Source organism: Tiliqua scincoides, chromosome 3 (assembly GCF_035046505.1).
Source record: "Tiliqua scincoides isolate rTilSci1 chromosome 3, rTilSci1.hap2, whole genome shotgun sequence".
NCBI lineage: Eukaryota > Metazoa > Chordata > Lepidosauria > Squamata > Scincidae > Tiliqua > Tiliqua scincoides.
The window spans coordinates 150,971,956-150,990,879 of record NC_089823.1 but is presented as its reverse complement, the minus strand read 5'-3'; the positions used below and the strand labels follow the sequence as shown (position 1 = coordinate 150,990,879).

Here is an 18,924-nt window from a genome sequence, read left to right as displayed (position 1 = left end):
ACCCACTGGTTTGGGTAGCTCTGAAAGGGGATTAGATTAGACCAGTGGTCTTAAATTTTTTAAAGGCCCTGGAGGCTACTGCCTGATTTATAAATGCCAGGGGGTCTAGCTATAAAGGTGATTGGATAGCAGTGCCCGCCCCAAGCAGCAGCTTGTTTAACCCTTGATGCATATCGTCTGATCTGCCCTGTCAGTTTTGCGAACTACCAAAAACTGGTCATGACCCACTGGTGGGTCCCAGACCCACAGTTTGAGAACAACTGAATTAGATAAATTATGGAGGATAAATTTATCAAAAGCTATTAGTTACGACAGTTCAGTGGCTGACAGTTGAGCAGCATCTCCTGGTTCAGTGGTGGTATAACTCTGAATAGTACTTGCTGGGAGGCAAACAGAAGAGGGTATGTTTCTTTCATGCTCTGCTTGTGGACTTCCAGAAGCATCTGGTTGGCCACCGCTGCAAATACGATGCTGGAATAAATGGACTGTGATCTGATGCAGCAAGGCAATGAATACATTCTTATGTAATAAGGGTGGTCAAATGATTCAGTGCAGCTTATGTCTAACATAACTCAGAGATGGATGGAAGATAGCAATTGTCTCAAATAATATTAAGGGAAGCATTACTCATTACTTTTTCCTCCTTACATGGATCCTTACAGGAAGGCATAGCATGCAGCAACTTTCAACTGTATCAAAATAAACATCCATATGATTTTCACACAAGATGCTGCATAGGCATATAAATGGGCCCTCCTTATTCATTTGGCCCAGCACCCATGCATTTGGTCCAACACGGGTGCTGACCCTTGATGGAGGGCCTCACATGACATCCTGAACACGACCAGAAGTGTCTTCTGGTCGTGTCTGGGAGATGTTCTGAAGGGCGAGGAGGCTGCAAGTAGCTTTCTCAGGCTTCAGAAAGCCTGCCAGAGCCTTTTGACAGGCACTTCCAGTTTTTCAGGCCATGTGAATTCCATTACCTATGGAAATCAGTATCCATGGGGTGTGTGTGTGTGTGGGAACAGATCCCCTACAGATACTGAGGGCAAGATTAAGTTAGAGGCAATACCATATCTAGAGGAAATGTTTTCTTCTCACCCCTTAGTGCTGGACAATCAAATTATGGTAAATATCAAGGCTGGAAGGGACCTGAGGAAGGGATTAGAGCAGGGGTGTCAAATTCATTTCATACAGTGGGCCGAATAGCATTCATGAGACCTGCTGAGGACCAGAAATGATGTCCTTAAGAAGCAAGTTATATAATTAAGCTGGTCATGACCAGAAATAAGCTCACTTAGGAATTCATTAGCTCCAAATGACAGAACAGAAAATATGCAAATCTTTGCCATATTTTCAAGATATGGAAGAACCCAATTATCATGCAGGCCACCCTTTCAACAGCGACAGTACAGCTCAGTAGTTGACTGCAGCTAATGGTGGTGCTGGAAGAGCCCGAGGGCTGGCTAAAGCGCTTCCATGAGCTGGATATGTTTGCACTCCTGGACTAGATCTAGATTCCAATTTGCACTGTACAAGCTCTACATCCAAATATTTAACAATTATTCCTGCAGATTGATACGTTAGTATAGCCATGATCAGGGGAAGACAAAAAGGCTTAGGGTTCTCTTCCATTCATAATTCGTATACATTTTTTGTATTTTAGTAACACCGATCCCAATAAGGGGAAAACTTGTGGACTGAGTGGTGTACATTTTGTGTATATGTGTGCTCATAAGTTATTTCTCATGAGAAATGAAATCCCAGTGGATAACATTAAATTTCAAATGAATGATGCTGTATTCAACATTTTGATACCCTGAATTAATCAATACATCCTCCCTTGATACAGCGTAATCTACATTGTCGCCAACTTTGTGTCATGTTGATGCAATGCTGCCAGACTAGGAAATTTCTTTCCATATGTAATCATCACAACAAGTTAAAATGATTATATCATGATTAGAAAATATACATTGATCTGCCTCACTGATGCTATGACTGGTTGGAACTGTTCATAGTTTGTCAGGTTTGACTGATGCCTAACCAAGAGTGCTGCATAAAGCACACTGCATACCAAATGCACTTTTGATAGTGCCATATACTTAGACTATGACTGTGGCTTTCAGATTTCAGACACAGGGTCTTCCCTAGTCCTGCTACCCGAGAACCTTTTAACTAGAAATGCCAGAGATTGTATCTGGAACCTTATACATGCAAAGCATGTATTCTACCCACCCTTACTATGACCCATCCCTATCATGCCAGATCAATAGCATGCCAAGCTGAAAATAGCTACTATCATGAAATCTGGCATGTAGCAGTATGGCAATAAGACATTAGGTGCTGCTTAAATCGACTGAACCGGAGATGACTTGCTTAAGTCAGTCTACAGACTGGGCAGAAATGGGATAAAACGATTTTGGCTGGCACAGAGACATGTGGAGCAGCACAAACAAAGTCCTAATGTTTTGAAGTATTGGACCATGGTATTAACTACAACAATATTGTAGCTATAGGAACTATGCATGAATAAACTGGTCTGTTTGCTGCCATAGCTTTGCCTCTCTTCAGGATGGGAAAACTGATTACTGAGTCCAACAGATCACTTGACTGCTGGGTACTTGGAAATCCTATTTGGAAATCAGGCTCATGGCCATTTGGTCATCCCCAGCCCTCATGTTCAAGATTACACTTTTTGGTAGAACTTCTTTACATTGGCTTGCAAAACGTACTTTTAGCATTTGCAGTAACATACAGAAAGATAAATCTTGCATGTGGTGGCTGTATGCAACTGTCTTCCGATAGGCATAGAACCAACATGTATAAGATTTTCAATAGTTTTCCAGCAGCTACCAACCCCGTGGTTATGTGAATCAACCCTCAAGTGGAGAGAAGGAGGAAATGCTTTGCCACACCAAAGTGTTCAAGAGAAAGGAATATGTAAGATTAAGAAAATGTCCTTTGCTGCAAACCGCCAGAATGTTATTATTTATTTATTTATATATAACAACAGTATTTATATACCACTTTTCCACGAAAAGTTCACATTTATGTATTTATGAGAATAAGTAAGCCCTGCACCTTTCATTCTATACATGGAATCCTCAGTGGTTAACAATGCACATATGACAGTACCACATACCTGCGGTTTTCAAACTTGCAGGGAGTTTGAATCCCGCAGTAAGTCTTTGCGGGGGCGGGGGGAGGCAGCGGCGATTGCCCCACTCTCACTTTCCCTGACCTGAGGAGCCCTGCAGGTGCTCGCGCCCGGCTCCCCGCAGCCACGGACGGCTGCTGCAGGGACTGGAGGGTGCACCCCAGTCCCTGCAGCCCAGTCAAAAGGGGAAATGGGGCGATTGTGCTCTGCTTCTGGTTTTGCGGAGCGGGGCGCAATCGCTCCGCTGTCACCTTCCCTGACCCGGGGAGCCCTGCCGAAGGTCGTGTAGGGCTCCCAGCATCCCCAGGAGGCTGCAGGGGATCCCAGCATCCCCAGGAGGCTGCAAGTGCACCATGCAGCCCCCCTGAGCAGCGTGATCCTGGGGATCACGCTGCTGCCTCCTCCCTGCCTCCTGGCTGCCCCCGCCCCTTAAGGGGAAAGGGACCAGGATTCTCAGGCTAGGGCGTCATGACACTCCAGTTTGAATACCACTGCCATCTACTACTATGTTAGCATAATAGAATGTGAAACAAGGAAATAGATTAATATTTCTTGATGAACCTTGGCTATAGAGAGCAGAAGTTGAAAAGTTTTCAATGTTAGTCACTGCTACAAGATTGGATTCTGTGTCAGTCTTGGTGAGCATTTGTTTATCCACTTTAATTCTCCTGTGTGGATCTGCAATTTCTACACTTGTCCAAAAATAATGAAAATTTTATCCATCTCATTTCCATTATAGGGCAGTGATCTGCCTGCTATGGATTGGATACTGTTCAAGATACTGCAAAAAAAAATCTCACTGTATTCAATGGGTCTTACACCTGGACAAGTACAGGTTGGGCATCCCTTATCTGGAATTCTGAAATATGGAGTATTTCAAAATATGGATCTTTTTGGAGCACCAACATGACACTTTTTTTTTTTTCCTAAAGCAGTGTTTCTCAAACTGTGGGTTGGGACCCACTACGTGGGTCCAAAACGTGGGTTCTGATGCTAAAAGTTTGAGAACCACTGACCTAAAGAAATAAAATTATGAACTGTGTGTCATGCACAAACCTTGTTTCACGCACAAAATTATTAAAAATACTGTATAAAATTACCTTCAGGCTATGTGTATAAAGGGTATATGAAACATAAATGAATTTTGTGTTTAGACTTGGGCTAAATCTAAGCACAATATCTCTCATTATATGTATATATACAAGTATTCTGAAATTCGGAAAGATGTGATATCCAAAATGCTTCTGGTTCCAAGCACTTCAGATAAGGGATGCCCAACCTGTATTACAGAATTGCACTGTGACTTAAAAAATACTTTGTATTTTACATCAGTCAGAACAGGTGAACTGATTCCAAACAGCACACTAACTTCAAGGAACCCAACTGGATTTGGCTTGATTGGAAGCCTCCACAGAAGACAGAATAGGGCGTGCAAAGCCACAGCAGCAAGTGTCCCACTCTTCAGGGAGAACCTGGAAGTGACATCATGCCATCATGTGGCATTATGACATCACTGCCCCTGGTGCCCGGTCAGTACATCTGTCAGTTATCCCTCTGCTTGCCTTCCTAGGCAATGGTGAGTAGCAGCATCACGCTCTCCTCTCAGCAGTAGTGCCATTTTAAATGTTATACATGCATCAACCCCTTTATACAACCCTGCTTGCTGGGAACCTCCTGTTAACCTGCTTACCTACCAACTGCCCAAGAAAGCAAGCCACGCAGTGAACAGACTCACTTCCTTCCGCTTGGTGGTGATTTTGAAGGAAGAGAATCCATTTAATTCCTGGTTAGCTTTTGGGCAACCAAATCCTAACATGTGCTGGCGCAACCAGGCTACACAGCCCGCACTGTATCCAGCACAAGACTGGAGGTAGTTGAAGGTCTCACAGGGTAAGGGAATATTTATCAAGTCCCAGCCTGCAAGTTACTTAGCTGGTGCAAATCTGGGAAGCCCAGTGTAACAGTGGGACGGCCAGGAGCTGGGTTAGGATATGGCAAAGGAGGTCTCTGTGGAAAATATTTGCCACACTACAGAGCTATGGTCCCTGCAGCTTGATACTGTTGTACTGTGAATGACATGTAATGAGAAGTAAGTGACCTTGTATGTTGATGAAGAATATAGCTATAATTCTAATTACGTTTACCAAGAAGTAAGTCCCACTGATCTTCTGAGTAAGCATTCTTAGGATCTTGTATATATGATTAGGAACAGAAACTAAAGTGTGAAAGATTTGAATCCTCAAACAAAGCAATGTTAGAATGTGCTCCTCAGAACTATTCTTATGCCAATGACTAGAGTACCCTCATAGAAAATGTATGACATACAGCCTGTTTATAGGTCTTCAAATCCTCTGGACACTTCACAGGATAGCTGTGTGTGCCAAGCCAAAGTAAAATTAACCTAACAGAGGTGAGCTAAATAGTTTGGAAAAAATGCCAAAATGGAAAAAACGCAGACACCTCTGAGTAGAGGTGGCAAATATGAATCACTTACAATCAATGGAGGAAATGTATAAGATCCTAACACTGGCCTTACTAGGTTACCCTCGTGATCCATCTAGCACTGTATTCTGTCTCAGTGGGCCAGCTCTGACGTAGTATGTTGCACTCATAGGAAGCCTCCTGGAATAATCCTTGTGGAAAATGCTCCAGTGGAATATCATTTATGCAACTTGCTCAGAGTCAGCTAATGCAAACTGAGACAAGATCCCAGAATAAATAGACCCAGTTTCCAGAGGATTTCAGTAATTAGCATTACCAGTAAAACATTTGCACAAGTAGCGGTAAACACCCAAAGACTGCAATCCTAAACACACTTACCAGAGTGTAAACACCACTGAACACAGTGGGTCTTATTTCTGAGTAAACACGCATAGGATTGTGCTGTAAGTCTCAGAAATGTTGACATTCACATGTAAATACTAACAATCCAAAATGAATTTTGTGTGTCTAAAGCCTAAACCAGCTTTATATATGTCCCAGCTTTTCAGATGTACACAAGTGAACATCTTATATGGAATTGGGCTGTCATGCACAGCCATTTAAAACAGCAGAACTGAGTTTTGCTGCCATAAAATGGCTCCCAATGGAGAGCACAGCAGTCAGTGGCCATTTTGGGAGCACTGCTGCAAAGGCGGTAGCTCTCCTCATCCGTCACCAGACTTACCTTGACCCACCAGAGCACATAAGGGAAGGGGGGAGGAATAGGAGCAGGAGGCTGCAGGAGGAGGTGTATCTGGCAGCAATGGTGAACACCATATTCTCTCTTCCTTTTCCGCAGCCTACGCGTCCCCTTTCTCTCCTCAGACTTGCACTCACTAAAGAGCTGACACAGGTCTGAGGAAACCCATTGTAGAGCAGGAGGCTTACAGAGTGGTAAGGGGATTTATCCCCTTTCCTCTCTGAAGCCTCCCAATCCATCCCCCACTGGATACAGTGCACACCTTTTTTGTGCAGCTGCAACAGTGGGGGGGGGGGGGGAAATAGGATTATAATGGGCGCAAAATCACTGGTGTGCCTGAGGTTTCAAACTTTCACAAAATTTCTCTCAGACTGTCAACGTTCAGATGCAAATGCATCAATTTTTGGATATTGATTTTCTCTGTAAACCTTTGTGAACTTTTTGTTGAAAAGTGGTATATAAATACTGTTTAACAACAACAACAACATAAACAATTGTAGGGAACTTATGAAGAACTGACCCAAGTCATGGAGACCAAAAAATAGCACAAAGATCCTGCCACAGCCATTAGTTGTGGCTAATAATAACAACAGTGAAAAAGTGAAAAAGCTTAATTACTCACTACAGGTTGAGACTAATTATTTGCATGGATTTAAAAAAAAACAAACTATAGCAAATCAATTTAAAAAACAAATGCTCCAGTGATTGAAAAACAGCCTTGCTGACCTTTTGACTCTAAGATAAGAGTCATTAAGAAGACAATCCGTCAGCACTTCACTCAGCCCCTCCCTTCACCAATGCAAAATGATCAGGTTTCTTTCAAGTGCTGGGGGAAGGGAGGGGTCCGCAGGAGGGAGAAGGATTGATGGATTGTTAGCCTGCTGCCCCCCCTCTCATTAAGGAGGCTGTTGTTAAAGGACTGTTCAGTTTTTAAAACTGATTTTAAAGGGATGCATTTTTCCCCTTATCCAGGGATCAGCACATTCTTTCTCATTTGCAGGGGCCATTCCTGTTGAGTCAAATCTGTGTATAAAAAATCCGTGTATAAATAGGCTGGACCTGTACAAGCTTCAGAACTTCTGAGAAGCTAAAGAAGGGTATTTCCCTTCACTATGAATTCATATTGTGTGTTTTCTGAAATCTTCATCACTACCTATAGACAGTGTGAAATTGGATTCCACAATTCAGCAAGATCCCATTCTAAAACACACTTGAAACTTAAGTAAACCCAACTGCATTCAATGAACATGCATGCATTATAGAGACAGAACTGTGCAGATACATCAGTTGTGATCAGATTTTTAAAAAACATAAAGCGAAGTCCTGGCCAATCTTTATATTTATTAATATATGATGACTTTGCTTGTATCCAACTAGGACTTTAACCAAGTTCCAGTTCTGTTCAACCATGAAACTCATTGGGTGACCTTGGGTCAGTCACAGTTTCTCAGCGTCACCGATTTCACAGAACTCTTGAAATGGAGTGGGGGAACAACCATATACATCACATGGAGCTCTTTGGAGGAAGAGTTGGATTAAAAAAAAAAATAGGATGCCTAACGGTTAGTTCATATGTGCCTGTCCATCACTCAATGACTGTATAATCGGATGGTGACCTGGATGTGTGAAATGGCTCTCATAGATGGGAATGGGCTGTAACTCAGTAGTCCTAGTTCTGGCATAAGGTCCTAGGTTCAATCCCTAGCATCTCCATGTAGGGCTAGGAAAGACCCCTGTCTGAAACTCTGGAAAGCTGCTGTCACTCACTTTGGACAATAAGAGCTAGATGGACTAATGGTCTAGCATTGTTTTATCTTCAGATCAAGCACACCAGACGAGACTTTCATATTCTCATACATCAAGCATTATACTTCAGTGAGAACAATTCACATATTCAGCTATAAGTCGTTAAGTAGTGTATTATCAAGTGATGTACATAAACTTATGAATCAACCCTAAAAATATTATGAGTTTTAGGGTTGATTCATAAGTTTATGTACATCACTTGATAATATTGTTTGCCTGTCTTTCAGTGTGTTATACTAACAATTCTATAAACATGTTGAAATTTTGAGATGATATTTTGAATGCCCACTTCTTAAATCTCTCAGCAATTCTGATAATATTACTATAATACATACAGGTAAGGATAAATAGGGGCAATCTAAAATGGCTTTTGTGTGTGAATTTCGGTGTTATCCTAAAAAAAAGAAAAAAAGGCTGAAAGCGGTTATGTGTTTTTATTCCAAATTAACATTTTAATCAATTTTAAAGCATTTTTATCAAGTGTAATCACGGTCATATAGGTGGTATATGTATGTTTTATGCCTGTGGCTGTCAGCTGACATAGCCACAGCAATAAAACACCCCCTCCCCTTGAGTAATTGTACAGGAGACATTTAAGATTTGCATGTAACTTGATAACTACAATGAACTGAATGCTGTCAAACAAAAAAGAAACGTTAAAACACTGAGAAGACAGCAACTTAAACCAACTGAATTGAACACAGTATTGAATTGCTATGGGGGAAAAAAAACCTGATTTTAAACTGTGGGGAGGGGAACACCAATAACCTTACCATGGGTGGGTGCTTTCTGGAGTGTTTGTTGAGTTTCATGCTCATTGGATGGGGACCATTCTTGTGGCCTTGCATTGCATTCCCCTTCGGCTTGCCTTTCATTGGAACAAGGTATGTTTGCTTACTCGTGAATAAACATGAATGTGTAGCATGCAGTGCAATCCTATCCTGTGCTGGAACAGGCAGGCCAGGAGGCTTGTGCTGTATCGCGCACAAGACAGGGTGCCAAAATGGCTCAGCCAGAGGTAAGGGAAAATTCTTTCCCTTACCCCCAGGTAAGCCACAGCAGCCCCTATGGGTCTCTTTGGACTTGTGCCACCTCCTGAGATGGCACAGGTCCAAGGACAGCGGAGAGGCTTGCAGCCGCTCTGTGCTGCTCAGGAAAGGGGGTTGGGATCTGACAGCCAGATCTCAGCCCCGCCTCCCATTCCCTGCCTGCCCCTGGGATTGCCCTCCACCCACCCTGGAACTCCTCCCTCCCACCTCCTCCCCGCCCACCCCAGAGCTTTGCATCAGCCAAGCTCGGCCAACGTAAGTCTCGCTCCTCAAGCTGCCATGGAGGCTGGATGCAGCCTCCATGCTCCAGCACACCTCCATGTGCTGGTGCTGCTTGCTCCCAAGGAGCTGCAAATGTGCTTTACAGCATATTTGTGACCCACCTAGGCTGGTGCAAGGGACTTGTGCCAGCCTAACGTGAGGTTAGGATTGCACCCTTAGTTTCACTTTTTATAGGGCTCAATATATTTGTTAGCTTGGAGGGAGGGACTTCTTTCTCTGGTGTTTTTTTGGGCCTGTGTTCATCAGATTGGGACCATTCTGGTGGTACTATAATATATATATATAATATACAGTATTTATATACCGCCTTTCTTGGTCTTTATTCAAGACTTTATTCAAGGCGGTTTACACAGGCAGGCTTATTAAATCCACGCAGGGATTTTTACAAATTGAAAGAAGGTTCTCTCTTTCAAGAACCACCACATTCAAGATGTTACACTCCGATCTGGTTTTAACATTCTGGCCTCCATCCTCCCACACTCCGAGCAGATGGAACAGCTCAGCTGCAGCTTGCCGGCTGCTTCAAGGTCGCACGGTGCCGGTGGCCTCGAACTGGCGACCTTGTGGATGTTAATCTTCAGGCAAATGGAGGCTCTACCCTCTAGACCAGACCTCCTGCCCTACTACATTCCTCTTGGCCTACCCTTCGAGTGAACTGAGGCGCATTCACCTACTCTTGAGTAAATGCACAGTGTGTCTCAGTTTAACGTTCCATAGGGCTCCACGCATTTTCCTTGGCAGCTTCTGAGCAGGCTTAGAAGTTTCTACAGCTAGTTAGGAGAAAGCAGCAGAGCTGCACGTGGAGTTAGAGGCTTAGGAACACAGTCAGAAGCACTCAGAATGCTTCACAGATGCTCCACAGCCACTTTAATAGGTAAATTTCTGTGTTATTTTGTTAATTGAGCAGGAGATAGTGTTTTATTGTTTTATAAGCCCAATTTTTTTGTTATTTTGCAGTATTTTGTTTTTATTGTTCTAGAATGCCCCTAAGGATAAACATGTGGGAGGCTGGGAACAATATGCACCACCTTGAACTCCTCGGAGAAGGGATGGAATATAAGTCATTCTCCAAGAATGACTCCACCTTTCTCAGCTCATCCCATCGAACAGAGGTTCTCAAAGTCCTTCTCAGACTTGGGACCACAGGTAAGTATTTGAAAGGTTGGGGTCTGGGCCAGGAAGTTTGTCCCAATAGCGCTGCACTTATTGTGGCACCACATGGATCCAGGGTTTTTTCCCCTTACCTGCAGGGTCCCACGTGAAAACGAGAAGTGCACTCTGATCCCCAAATTGAGTGATTTCTAGCATCAGGAAGGCCAGCAGAGGGGGCTGCCGGCCTTCCAGACTATCCCCAAGGCCAGCAGGACCCTGCAGGTAAGGGGGAAAATGCCTGGGGTCCTATGATCGCTGCAGTACTCTTGGGACACACATTACTGGGCCACTCCCTTTAAGGGGGAATGGTTCAGTTTTTGTTCCTGATGGTGGGTCATAACCACCACTTTGGTCAGCCCGTGGTGGTGGTTCACAACCACCACTGCCATAGAACATGATGGGAACCAATGAGAATGAAGGCTGCTCTTTCTATCTGCATAGCTCTATGCTTGTTTCCATTTCTGGGTTATAGGACTCCTATGATGCTTGTCACAGAATCAGGAACTTACTTTTTTGTTCACAAAGCATTTTACAGTCTTTAAGCATACAACAATACTGTGTGAAGCAGGCCACTATGAATTGCAGCTTATATTGGGAACTGACAATGGAAGATAGTGACTGCCAAAGAATTCAAGTAACACAGTAATTGCCCATTCTATCCTGCACTGGAACAGGCAGGCCAACTGACCTGCACCTTATCCAGTGCAGGGTAGGAATTGGCTGCCATGCAACTCAGAGTAAGGGGAATTATTTCCCCTTCCCTGTGGAGTGCAGCAGCCATCCCTATGGGGTCACTTGGAACTGTGCCAATGAAATTGGGCTGGCTAGGAGTGAGATTGGGATACGGCCTAGATTATCCAGGCTGGTCCACATGAATATGTGCCATTGTCACACACTAAGGGCACAATCCTACCCTGCAGTGGAACAGGCAAGCCAGGAGGATAGCGCAGGATAGGGCCAAAAGTGGCTCAGCTAGAGGCAAGGGGAAACTTTTCCCCTTACCTCTGGGTAAAGCGCCTTCTCCCCTATGGGTCTCCTCAGACTTGTGCCACCTCTTGAGGTGGCATAAGTCAGAGGAGAATGGAGCAGTTTGAAGCCGCTCTGATCTCCTCAGGAACAGCGGTTGGGATCCGGCATAACTGACTACCACCTACCGCTCCCTGCCCCCAGGGCCGCCCACCGCATGCCCTCCCCTGCCCAGGTATGCCTCCCTCGTGCCCCCTCCCTGCCCCCTCCCCACCCACCTCAGAGCCTTGCATCAGCCCAGCTGGGTCGACGCAAGGCTTGGTGCCTCCGTCAGTGTGGAGGCTTGTTCCAGCCTCCACAGGCTGGCGTGCCTCTGCAAGCCAGCTTAGCTGACCCCCAAGGAGGCGCAAACATGTCTTACGGCACGTTTGCAACCCTCCTGAGCCGGCACAAGGGACTCATGCTGGCCCAAGCCCAGGTCATGATTGCACCCTTAGGCACTCACAGAGGTTTAAAAGTGAAATATCTAGTATCTGTGACATTTAGGCCCAAATCCTAACCAACTTTCCAGCACTAGCATAGCTGTCCCAATGGGACATGAGCTGCATCCTGCAGTTGGGTGGCACTCATGGAAGCCTCCTCAAAATGTTTGTTCCCTTACTTTGGAGCTGGACTGCCCTTATGTCAGTGCTGGAAAGTGGGTTAGGATTGTGCCCTTAGAGTGATTACAGTGCAGAGAAGCACACAACCAATCACATGTATGCACACCTGTGTGGATGAGTGGCACAATTTGTACAAAAATTGTCATAGCTGTAGATGTGGTTAATGCATATTTGCAGCTACTTCTATTATTTGAGATTTTAGGCCCCATTAAGATGAGCATTTATCATGTCTACAGCTCCAAATTTCTCTTTGCTTGTAAGGCTGTCATTGATCCCTATGTTGCATAGAGACATATATCTGATAGTGGCTGTTGACTTAAGTAAACGCATGACCAAACCCTCTATTAAACTTGAATAAAGGTCTTAAATAGAGGTCAAATCTCAAAGTCACAGCCTTGTGCAGAGCAGCTGGTAAGTGACCTTTCCAAGGTCCCAAGGGGAATTGAAGCAAGATCATAACAGCAACTTCTGGCTTCTAATATCGACACATTAAGGAAACGTTTAGGACATTAGAATGCAGTAATCCACCCTGTGTATACTATACAATAGGGACATGAAATACATGACACGTTTACCTGACTTCAGGTGCTGGGATTCCTACAACAATGCAGTCCAACTGCACTTTAGTTCCTTCAGGAACCTCTCTGCTCTTCAGCTTTTGAGAAAAATGTGGTTGTTGGCCTATAGGCTCCTCAGAATAAAACGATGCAGCTGATGATTCTGTTGTTAACTCTGAACTTTCTAATTTATGTACAGCTTCCGACTCTGCCTGCTGAGGATTCTCTGGGTTTTCAAGTGAGTGCTCAGTTTGATCTATGTCTTGAGGTACTGGAATACAAGGCCTTTCTCTGTTTTCAGACAGAGTTGTGAAACCAGAACTACTGTCCTGGGTAGCCTTATTCTTAGAGTCAAGTTTGCTCCTGTAGTTTTTGCATGTCCTGGGTCGGATTCTTTTTGAATTGTGTGCTTTGAAAAGAGAAGAAAGTTCCTCAATAAAATCTGCTGCCTTGTTGAGGAATTCCTTCTTGGATTCTGCCTCTGTGCCAAACTGCTGCTTCTTTAGGCTATTGTCTGAAGTTGGTGATGTAGACTGGAAGTGTTTGTTTGCAACTGTATTTCCAGAGCTTTTCAACTCAGAGGGATAAAATACATGGATTTGTTGCTCGTCTGGCTTGTTCTCAAGTGGATCTTGATTGATGGCTTGTCTTGCCAGGTTCACACTTTCATCTAGTTCTTCTTGGCTTAAAAAGGCAGAAAGATCTAGAAGGTCCTCTTGGCCAGCCACCTCATCTGAAGACCCAGAAGTATTGCCACAATGGAAAGAATGTGGAGACGGTTCTGATCGGCTTCTTTCACTATTCCCTTGATGGTTGTTTTCAGCTAAATAGCTCTCTCTCAGAAGTTGAGTTATTGAAGTAGAAGATTCTGGAGTATTGTCTTGCATGCTGTGAACAAAGAGTACAAATAGAACCATAACCTCATCAATAGAAAGTTTGTTGCAGGTACTACGTTTCTGCAAACTGAAATACAGGAGCATTTCTACACAGACTATTGCCCATGTGCACAGCCTCTTTATATTAATTAGGACATGATCTTTGTCTCGGATGGCCAACTTTGGTATTCTTGGAAGCCACCATATTCTCCAAACTGCTCTGAGAGCCTGAAACGTATTTTGCTACACAAACTGGTCCCCTCACAAAGCCTATAATAAAGACGGTACCAGGAACATGTGAACTTGCCCATTTTTCTATCCCAGTATTGTCTAGTCCAGGGGTGGGCAAACCAGGGTTGTCATCTGTGAGATGACAAGTTGCACTGCTGAAATTCTCTCTCCTACACAATTGTTAAAGGTCCAGGATCCCTAAAGTTGAAAGTTTGCCCACCCCGGCCTATTCTCACTGGTGGCAGCTGTCCAGGGCCACCTGCAGAGGTTTTTCTTAGTCATAGTACCCAAGATCTTTTTGACTGGAAATACAAGGAACTAATCTTAGACCTTCTACACGTAAGGCATAGCCAACCTTTCAGGGTTGGATTAGAAACTCCACCAATCAGCATCAGTCTCCAGGTAACTACCAAAAGCAACTCTGGAGATTATAACAGAGTGTCTAGGAATTTCCAACATTACATCATGTTGGAAAAATAGCTCCAGGAATAGTCAGAGTTGGCAACTTTACAAAGGCTCCTCCCTAAACATGTGCTGCCTACCTCTGAGCTATTGCCCCTCCTAGTGGTTAGGATGCTTCAGGCAATATAGACACAAATATATGCATTAACATGTTAGGTATATGTTACATAGAAAATTAAAAGGTATAAAGTATGTAATATCTTTGTTTCTTACAATGTAAAATTATTTTCTTTCCTTTATAAGTAAATCAGTGGGCAAATGTTTCTACCATACTTCAGTTACAGTTTGATAGTTCATGACGGAAGGCAGATAAAACTGCCCCAGGGCCCATTCATTGGTCATTGCCAATTTGTGTAATACAGTTTTAATTCTGATTTAAAGTTCATTTATAGTTCTCATTTAATACTCCTCTGATGTCCCCACCCCATCTGTAAACAAGGCAGGAGGGGGTGGCCTGCATGAGAGCAGGGATAGCAAGGGCAAGCAGGAGGAGGCTCATGCACAGCACCTGGGAGGCTTACCAGTATGACCCAATCCTTTGCAGCTCTACTCAGAAGTAGTACCATTGCAGCTGGTCATTCAGTGAACCTGTTGGAGCCATGCCATGAGTTTCTTCAGGATGGCTAGGAACTGCCTGTCCCCACCTTCTCCCCTTCATCTATTGATCATTGGTTCCTTTAGAGATGGACAAGACAGCCTGCTCTCGCCTCCCTCCTGCTCAATGCAAAACTGAAACATTAACCATTCCCTGCCTCCTGGTTGGAACTTCCCTGCTGTACACCTGTTCTGAATGATGATCCCATGAGGTCTTTCATGCCATGAAAACAGTAAGCCAGTAACCCAGGCAGACTGAAGTCTGCATGCATGGGGACTCATTTCTGAATCAGTGGCCTCAGACTCAAGTCAGTGTTGGAGTCATTGACACGCCTGACTTGAGTGTACATGAATCAGCAAAAAAACAAGTTTTTTTTGTTTTTGTGACTTGGACTCAAGTCACCTGACTTGAGTTCCCATCCCAGGAGATTCCCTCCCCCCCAGTGTACCTGCAAGCCCTCTGATCTATATCTGGACTATGGTTTGGGGGCAAATGATGAGAGTTCCCTTCCATCTACATTAAGGTCCTAATCCAGATTACTCTGTAACTGTTAGTTACATTTGAAAAATAAAGCACATGGCTCCAGTTACACAGTAGGCTTAAGCCTCATCTAGCTTAAGCCCCCCTAAACTGCTCTATCACCCCAACTGTGCCTCAAGTTGGATGATGGTAAGTATCTGACTTTGAAAGGATTTGTTCCTGTGATATCTGCAAACTCAAAAGATAACTGAAGTTATAGCCAAATCCCATATGGGCTTTATGCTGCTGGAACAAGTGTTCTGGTGGCCTACAGTGCTTTTATTGCAGTCGCAAATGTTACCAGCCATCAGGAGCAGCTGGACTGCTGCTGCAAGTGGTGAGTGGCAGCTGTAGCCTGCTAGGGGATCTGCTGATTTCACTGGTGCTGATAAGTCAGTGCTGGGGTTGCTATGGACAGTAACCAGGAGGGTGCGGAGGGTCCCCTCTGTGAGCCTCCCCATGCCTCAGAATGGCTCCTTGCAGTGATTGTGATCCACTTCTGGTTTTGTGACAAAAACATGATTAATGCAGGGAGCTGTTTTGAGGGGTGAGGAGGCCCGCAGAGGAGGCCCCCAGACCACCTGAAGGGCCATACCAACCCCCAGGTATGTGTAAATACCCCTTGATTTCTCAGCAGCAGCAAGAATACGGAAGTGCTGTCGCCTCCCCCCCCTTGCACACATACAGCAGTCTCTACTTTCAGATAAAGTATGGGGACCATTGGTATATGGTATATTAAAATCTGTTTCATAACAAGATTTGTCAGTTTGTGTTTTTTTTTGGGGGGGGGGGTGTTGGAGCCATTACACTGTGTAACAAAAAAACTGTTTATATTGAATTTTTCATGTTTCTTATACAGTTCAGAGCCGCTGATTCCAACATTAATCATAATTTTTTTGTATCATCAAAACTTTTTTAGTTATTTTAAATTTTGTGTTTGTATTTTTCCTACTGCCTAATGCAGTGGTTCTCACACATTTAGCACTGGGACCCACTTTTTAGAATGAGAATCTGTCAGGACCCACCAGAAGTGATGTAATGACAGGAAGTGACATCATCAAGCAGGAACATTCTAATGATCCTAGGCTGCAATCCTACCCACACTTACCCAGGAGTAAGTTCCATTTACGATAATTGCTAACATAATACATATAGTAGCTTGTTAAAAGTACAGGTCTGTAACATTTCCCCAAATGTAGTCACATACCATGGTAGCATCAAGTCTAATATATTAAAAATAAGATATTGGAATGAATGGGGACCCACCTGAAATTGGCTCACGACCCACAGTGGGTTCTGACCCACAGTTTGAGAAACACTGGCCTAATGCATTGTAATACATGTCATATTACACAACAGAGTAGGGTAAATTGTGGCTAAACGATTGATGGTATGCCAAAAACAGAGGCATTTTTGAAATCAAAATTAATAAAAAAACCCTCAAAATATTCAGATAAAAACAAGTGTTCAAATTTTGTTACAGTGTTGTGTTCTAAAAGACGTCTCCTTTAATCTCCCAGTTATTGGCAGTGGCACCTGTTCAGTTGGAACTCTCATGTCTAGAATTGCCATCTTAGTTTTTTTCTGGTAACTCTCTTGTATGTTTTGAGAGCTGACTAACTGATAGGAGTTAGCAGGTAAAGGTTTTTTCTTCCCTGACTGTGTAGGGGAAACATGCATACAACAAAACAAATCTTGATTTCTACCTCTGAGGCAACTATTTAAGGCACAGAACACCTGCTGGGAGCAAACAAAACAGATCACTCTTACTCATTTTTTTTCTGTTTCAGAAGTTGAGGATATTAAGTGGTTACTCAGCTGTTTACAAGAAATCAAGGAAGATGTTTACCTGTTTTTAGGAAGGGAGCAGCACTTGAATCGCGACGATTTTACTCAAGTCATGAAAACACACATTTCCTGCACCTCGTGTCAACTTGAGACACAGATGTCGCTGACTTGAACATGACTCATAGCCAGGGACTTGAAAATGTCATGACTCAAATTGACTTGCGTGACAACTTGCCTTTTGTGTGTCCTCATGACTCTGTTTCGTGTGCGTGCATGCGTGCTTCCTGTTTAAAAAAACTGTTTTTGTGTGTGCCAAAGACCTCGTGGAGTGATCCAGAAGCTAGCATTTAGACTGGTGGCAGCAGCAGACATGATGGAAGAGGGTACATGGTTTGGAGGTGGGAGTGGAGGGGAAGATGGAGGTTTTAGGTGTTTTTTGTCTGGCTGGCTGCACGACGCTGGGGGGGGGGGAGGAAGCGAAAGATGGCTGAGGCAGCCAAGTCATAGGGGAGGAGGCTTTTGGCCATCTAGGAACAAATGATGGATGGCCTGGTTTTTTTTCCAGGATGAAGGAGGGAAGCCCAATGGAGGGGGGGATGGGGTTCTTGCATTAGGAAAAAATTGTTGGATAGAAGCCCAGGGAGGGGCTTGGGGAGGAGGTGGAGAAATCATAGGGGAGGCATTTCCTTGTGATAGAAGGAGAACACCTTCAAGACCTTATGGCTCAGTTTGCATGAACCAATCATTTTTCTGCACTGCTACACTCACTCAATAAAAGCAGAGCTTTTGTTTACATAAATGAAATGAAAATGGTGGTTGAAGTGAAGGACTTCAACACGTCACTGACTGCAGATGGGATGGAACATCAGTGGAGTGTTAAACGAGAACTTTCCCCCACATACATACAAACGCACACTAACTGCACCTCCATTTTTTCTGTGGAATCACACCTAACTCGAAATAACATTTCGACACATTTCTCGAAATAACTCATGACTTGAGTCAAAATGGCTCAGGTTGAGTTGTGACAGCCACGTGCTATGACTCACCAGTCAAGTCAGGGGGTTGGCAACTTGGAACTCAAGTGCAGTGACTCTAGCACATCCCTCTTATTAGGTTTTTTAAATTGCTATTTAATATAAAATTAAGACCCATGCATAACAATAAACACTGAGAAAATAAATGTAGAAAGTCTACCTTAGGGGTGTCAAACATAAGGCCCGGGGGCCGGATGTGGCCAGGGGAAGCTTTTGATCTGGCCCTCAGGCTCTCAGCTGCTCAGAATTGCTGGGGTGTTACTGCTACAAGATCAGCCCATGTGAAAATTGGGCTGTCCCATATCTTGAAAAATCATCAAGATTTGTGTATTTTCTGTCATTTGCAGCTAATGGGTTCCTAAGTGAGAAAAACTGCTTTATTTTTGATTATGACCTGTTTAATGACATCATTTCCTGCCTAATGACATCACTTCTGGCCCTCAGCAGGCACCATGAATGCTGTTTGGCCCTTGTTATGAAACTAGTTTGACACCCCTAGTCTACCTACTTCTTCAGCAATACCAAGGCATCTTCACAAGGTGCCTCAAACAAACATCCTCTTCTGAGGAAACCGCTTTCCCTATAAACGATAGTGCTTTCTA

The 18,924-nt window shown here is 43.9% G+C and overlaps 1 protein-coding gene across 2 annotated transcripts in view; it reads right to left on the bottom strand.

Moving 5' to 3' along the window:
* MYPN (myopalladin) overlaps positions 1-18,924 on the bottom strand; it is an 80,539-nt gene that overhangs the window by 41,343 nt on the left and 20,272 nt on the right. For both annotated transcript variants that reach the window (XM_066619480.1, XM_066619479.1), the window contains exon 2: positions 12,834-13,703. In XM_066619480.1, coding sequence (XP_066475577.1) covers positions 12,834-13,702 — 869 coding nt within the window. In that variant the 5' untranslated portion in view covers position 13,703. The remainder of the gene's footprint in view (positions 1-12,833; positions 13,704-18,924) is intronic.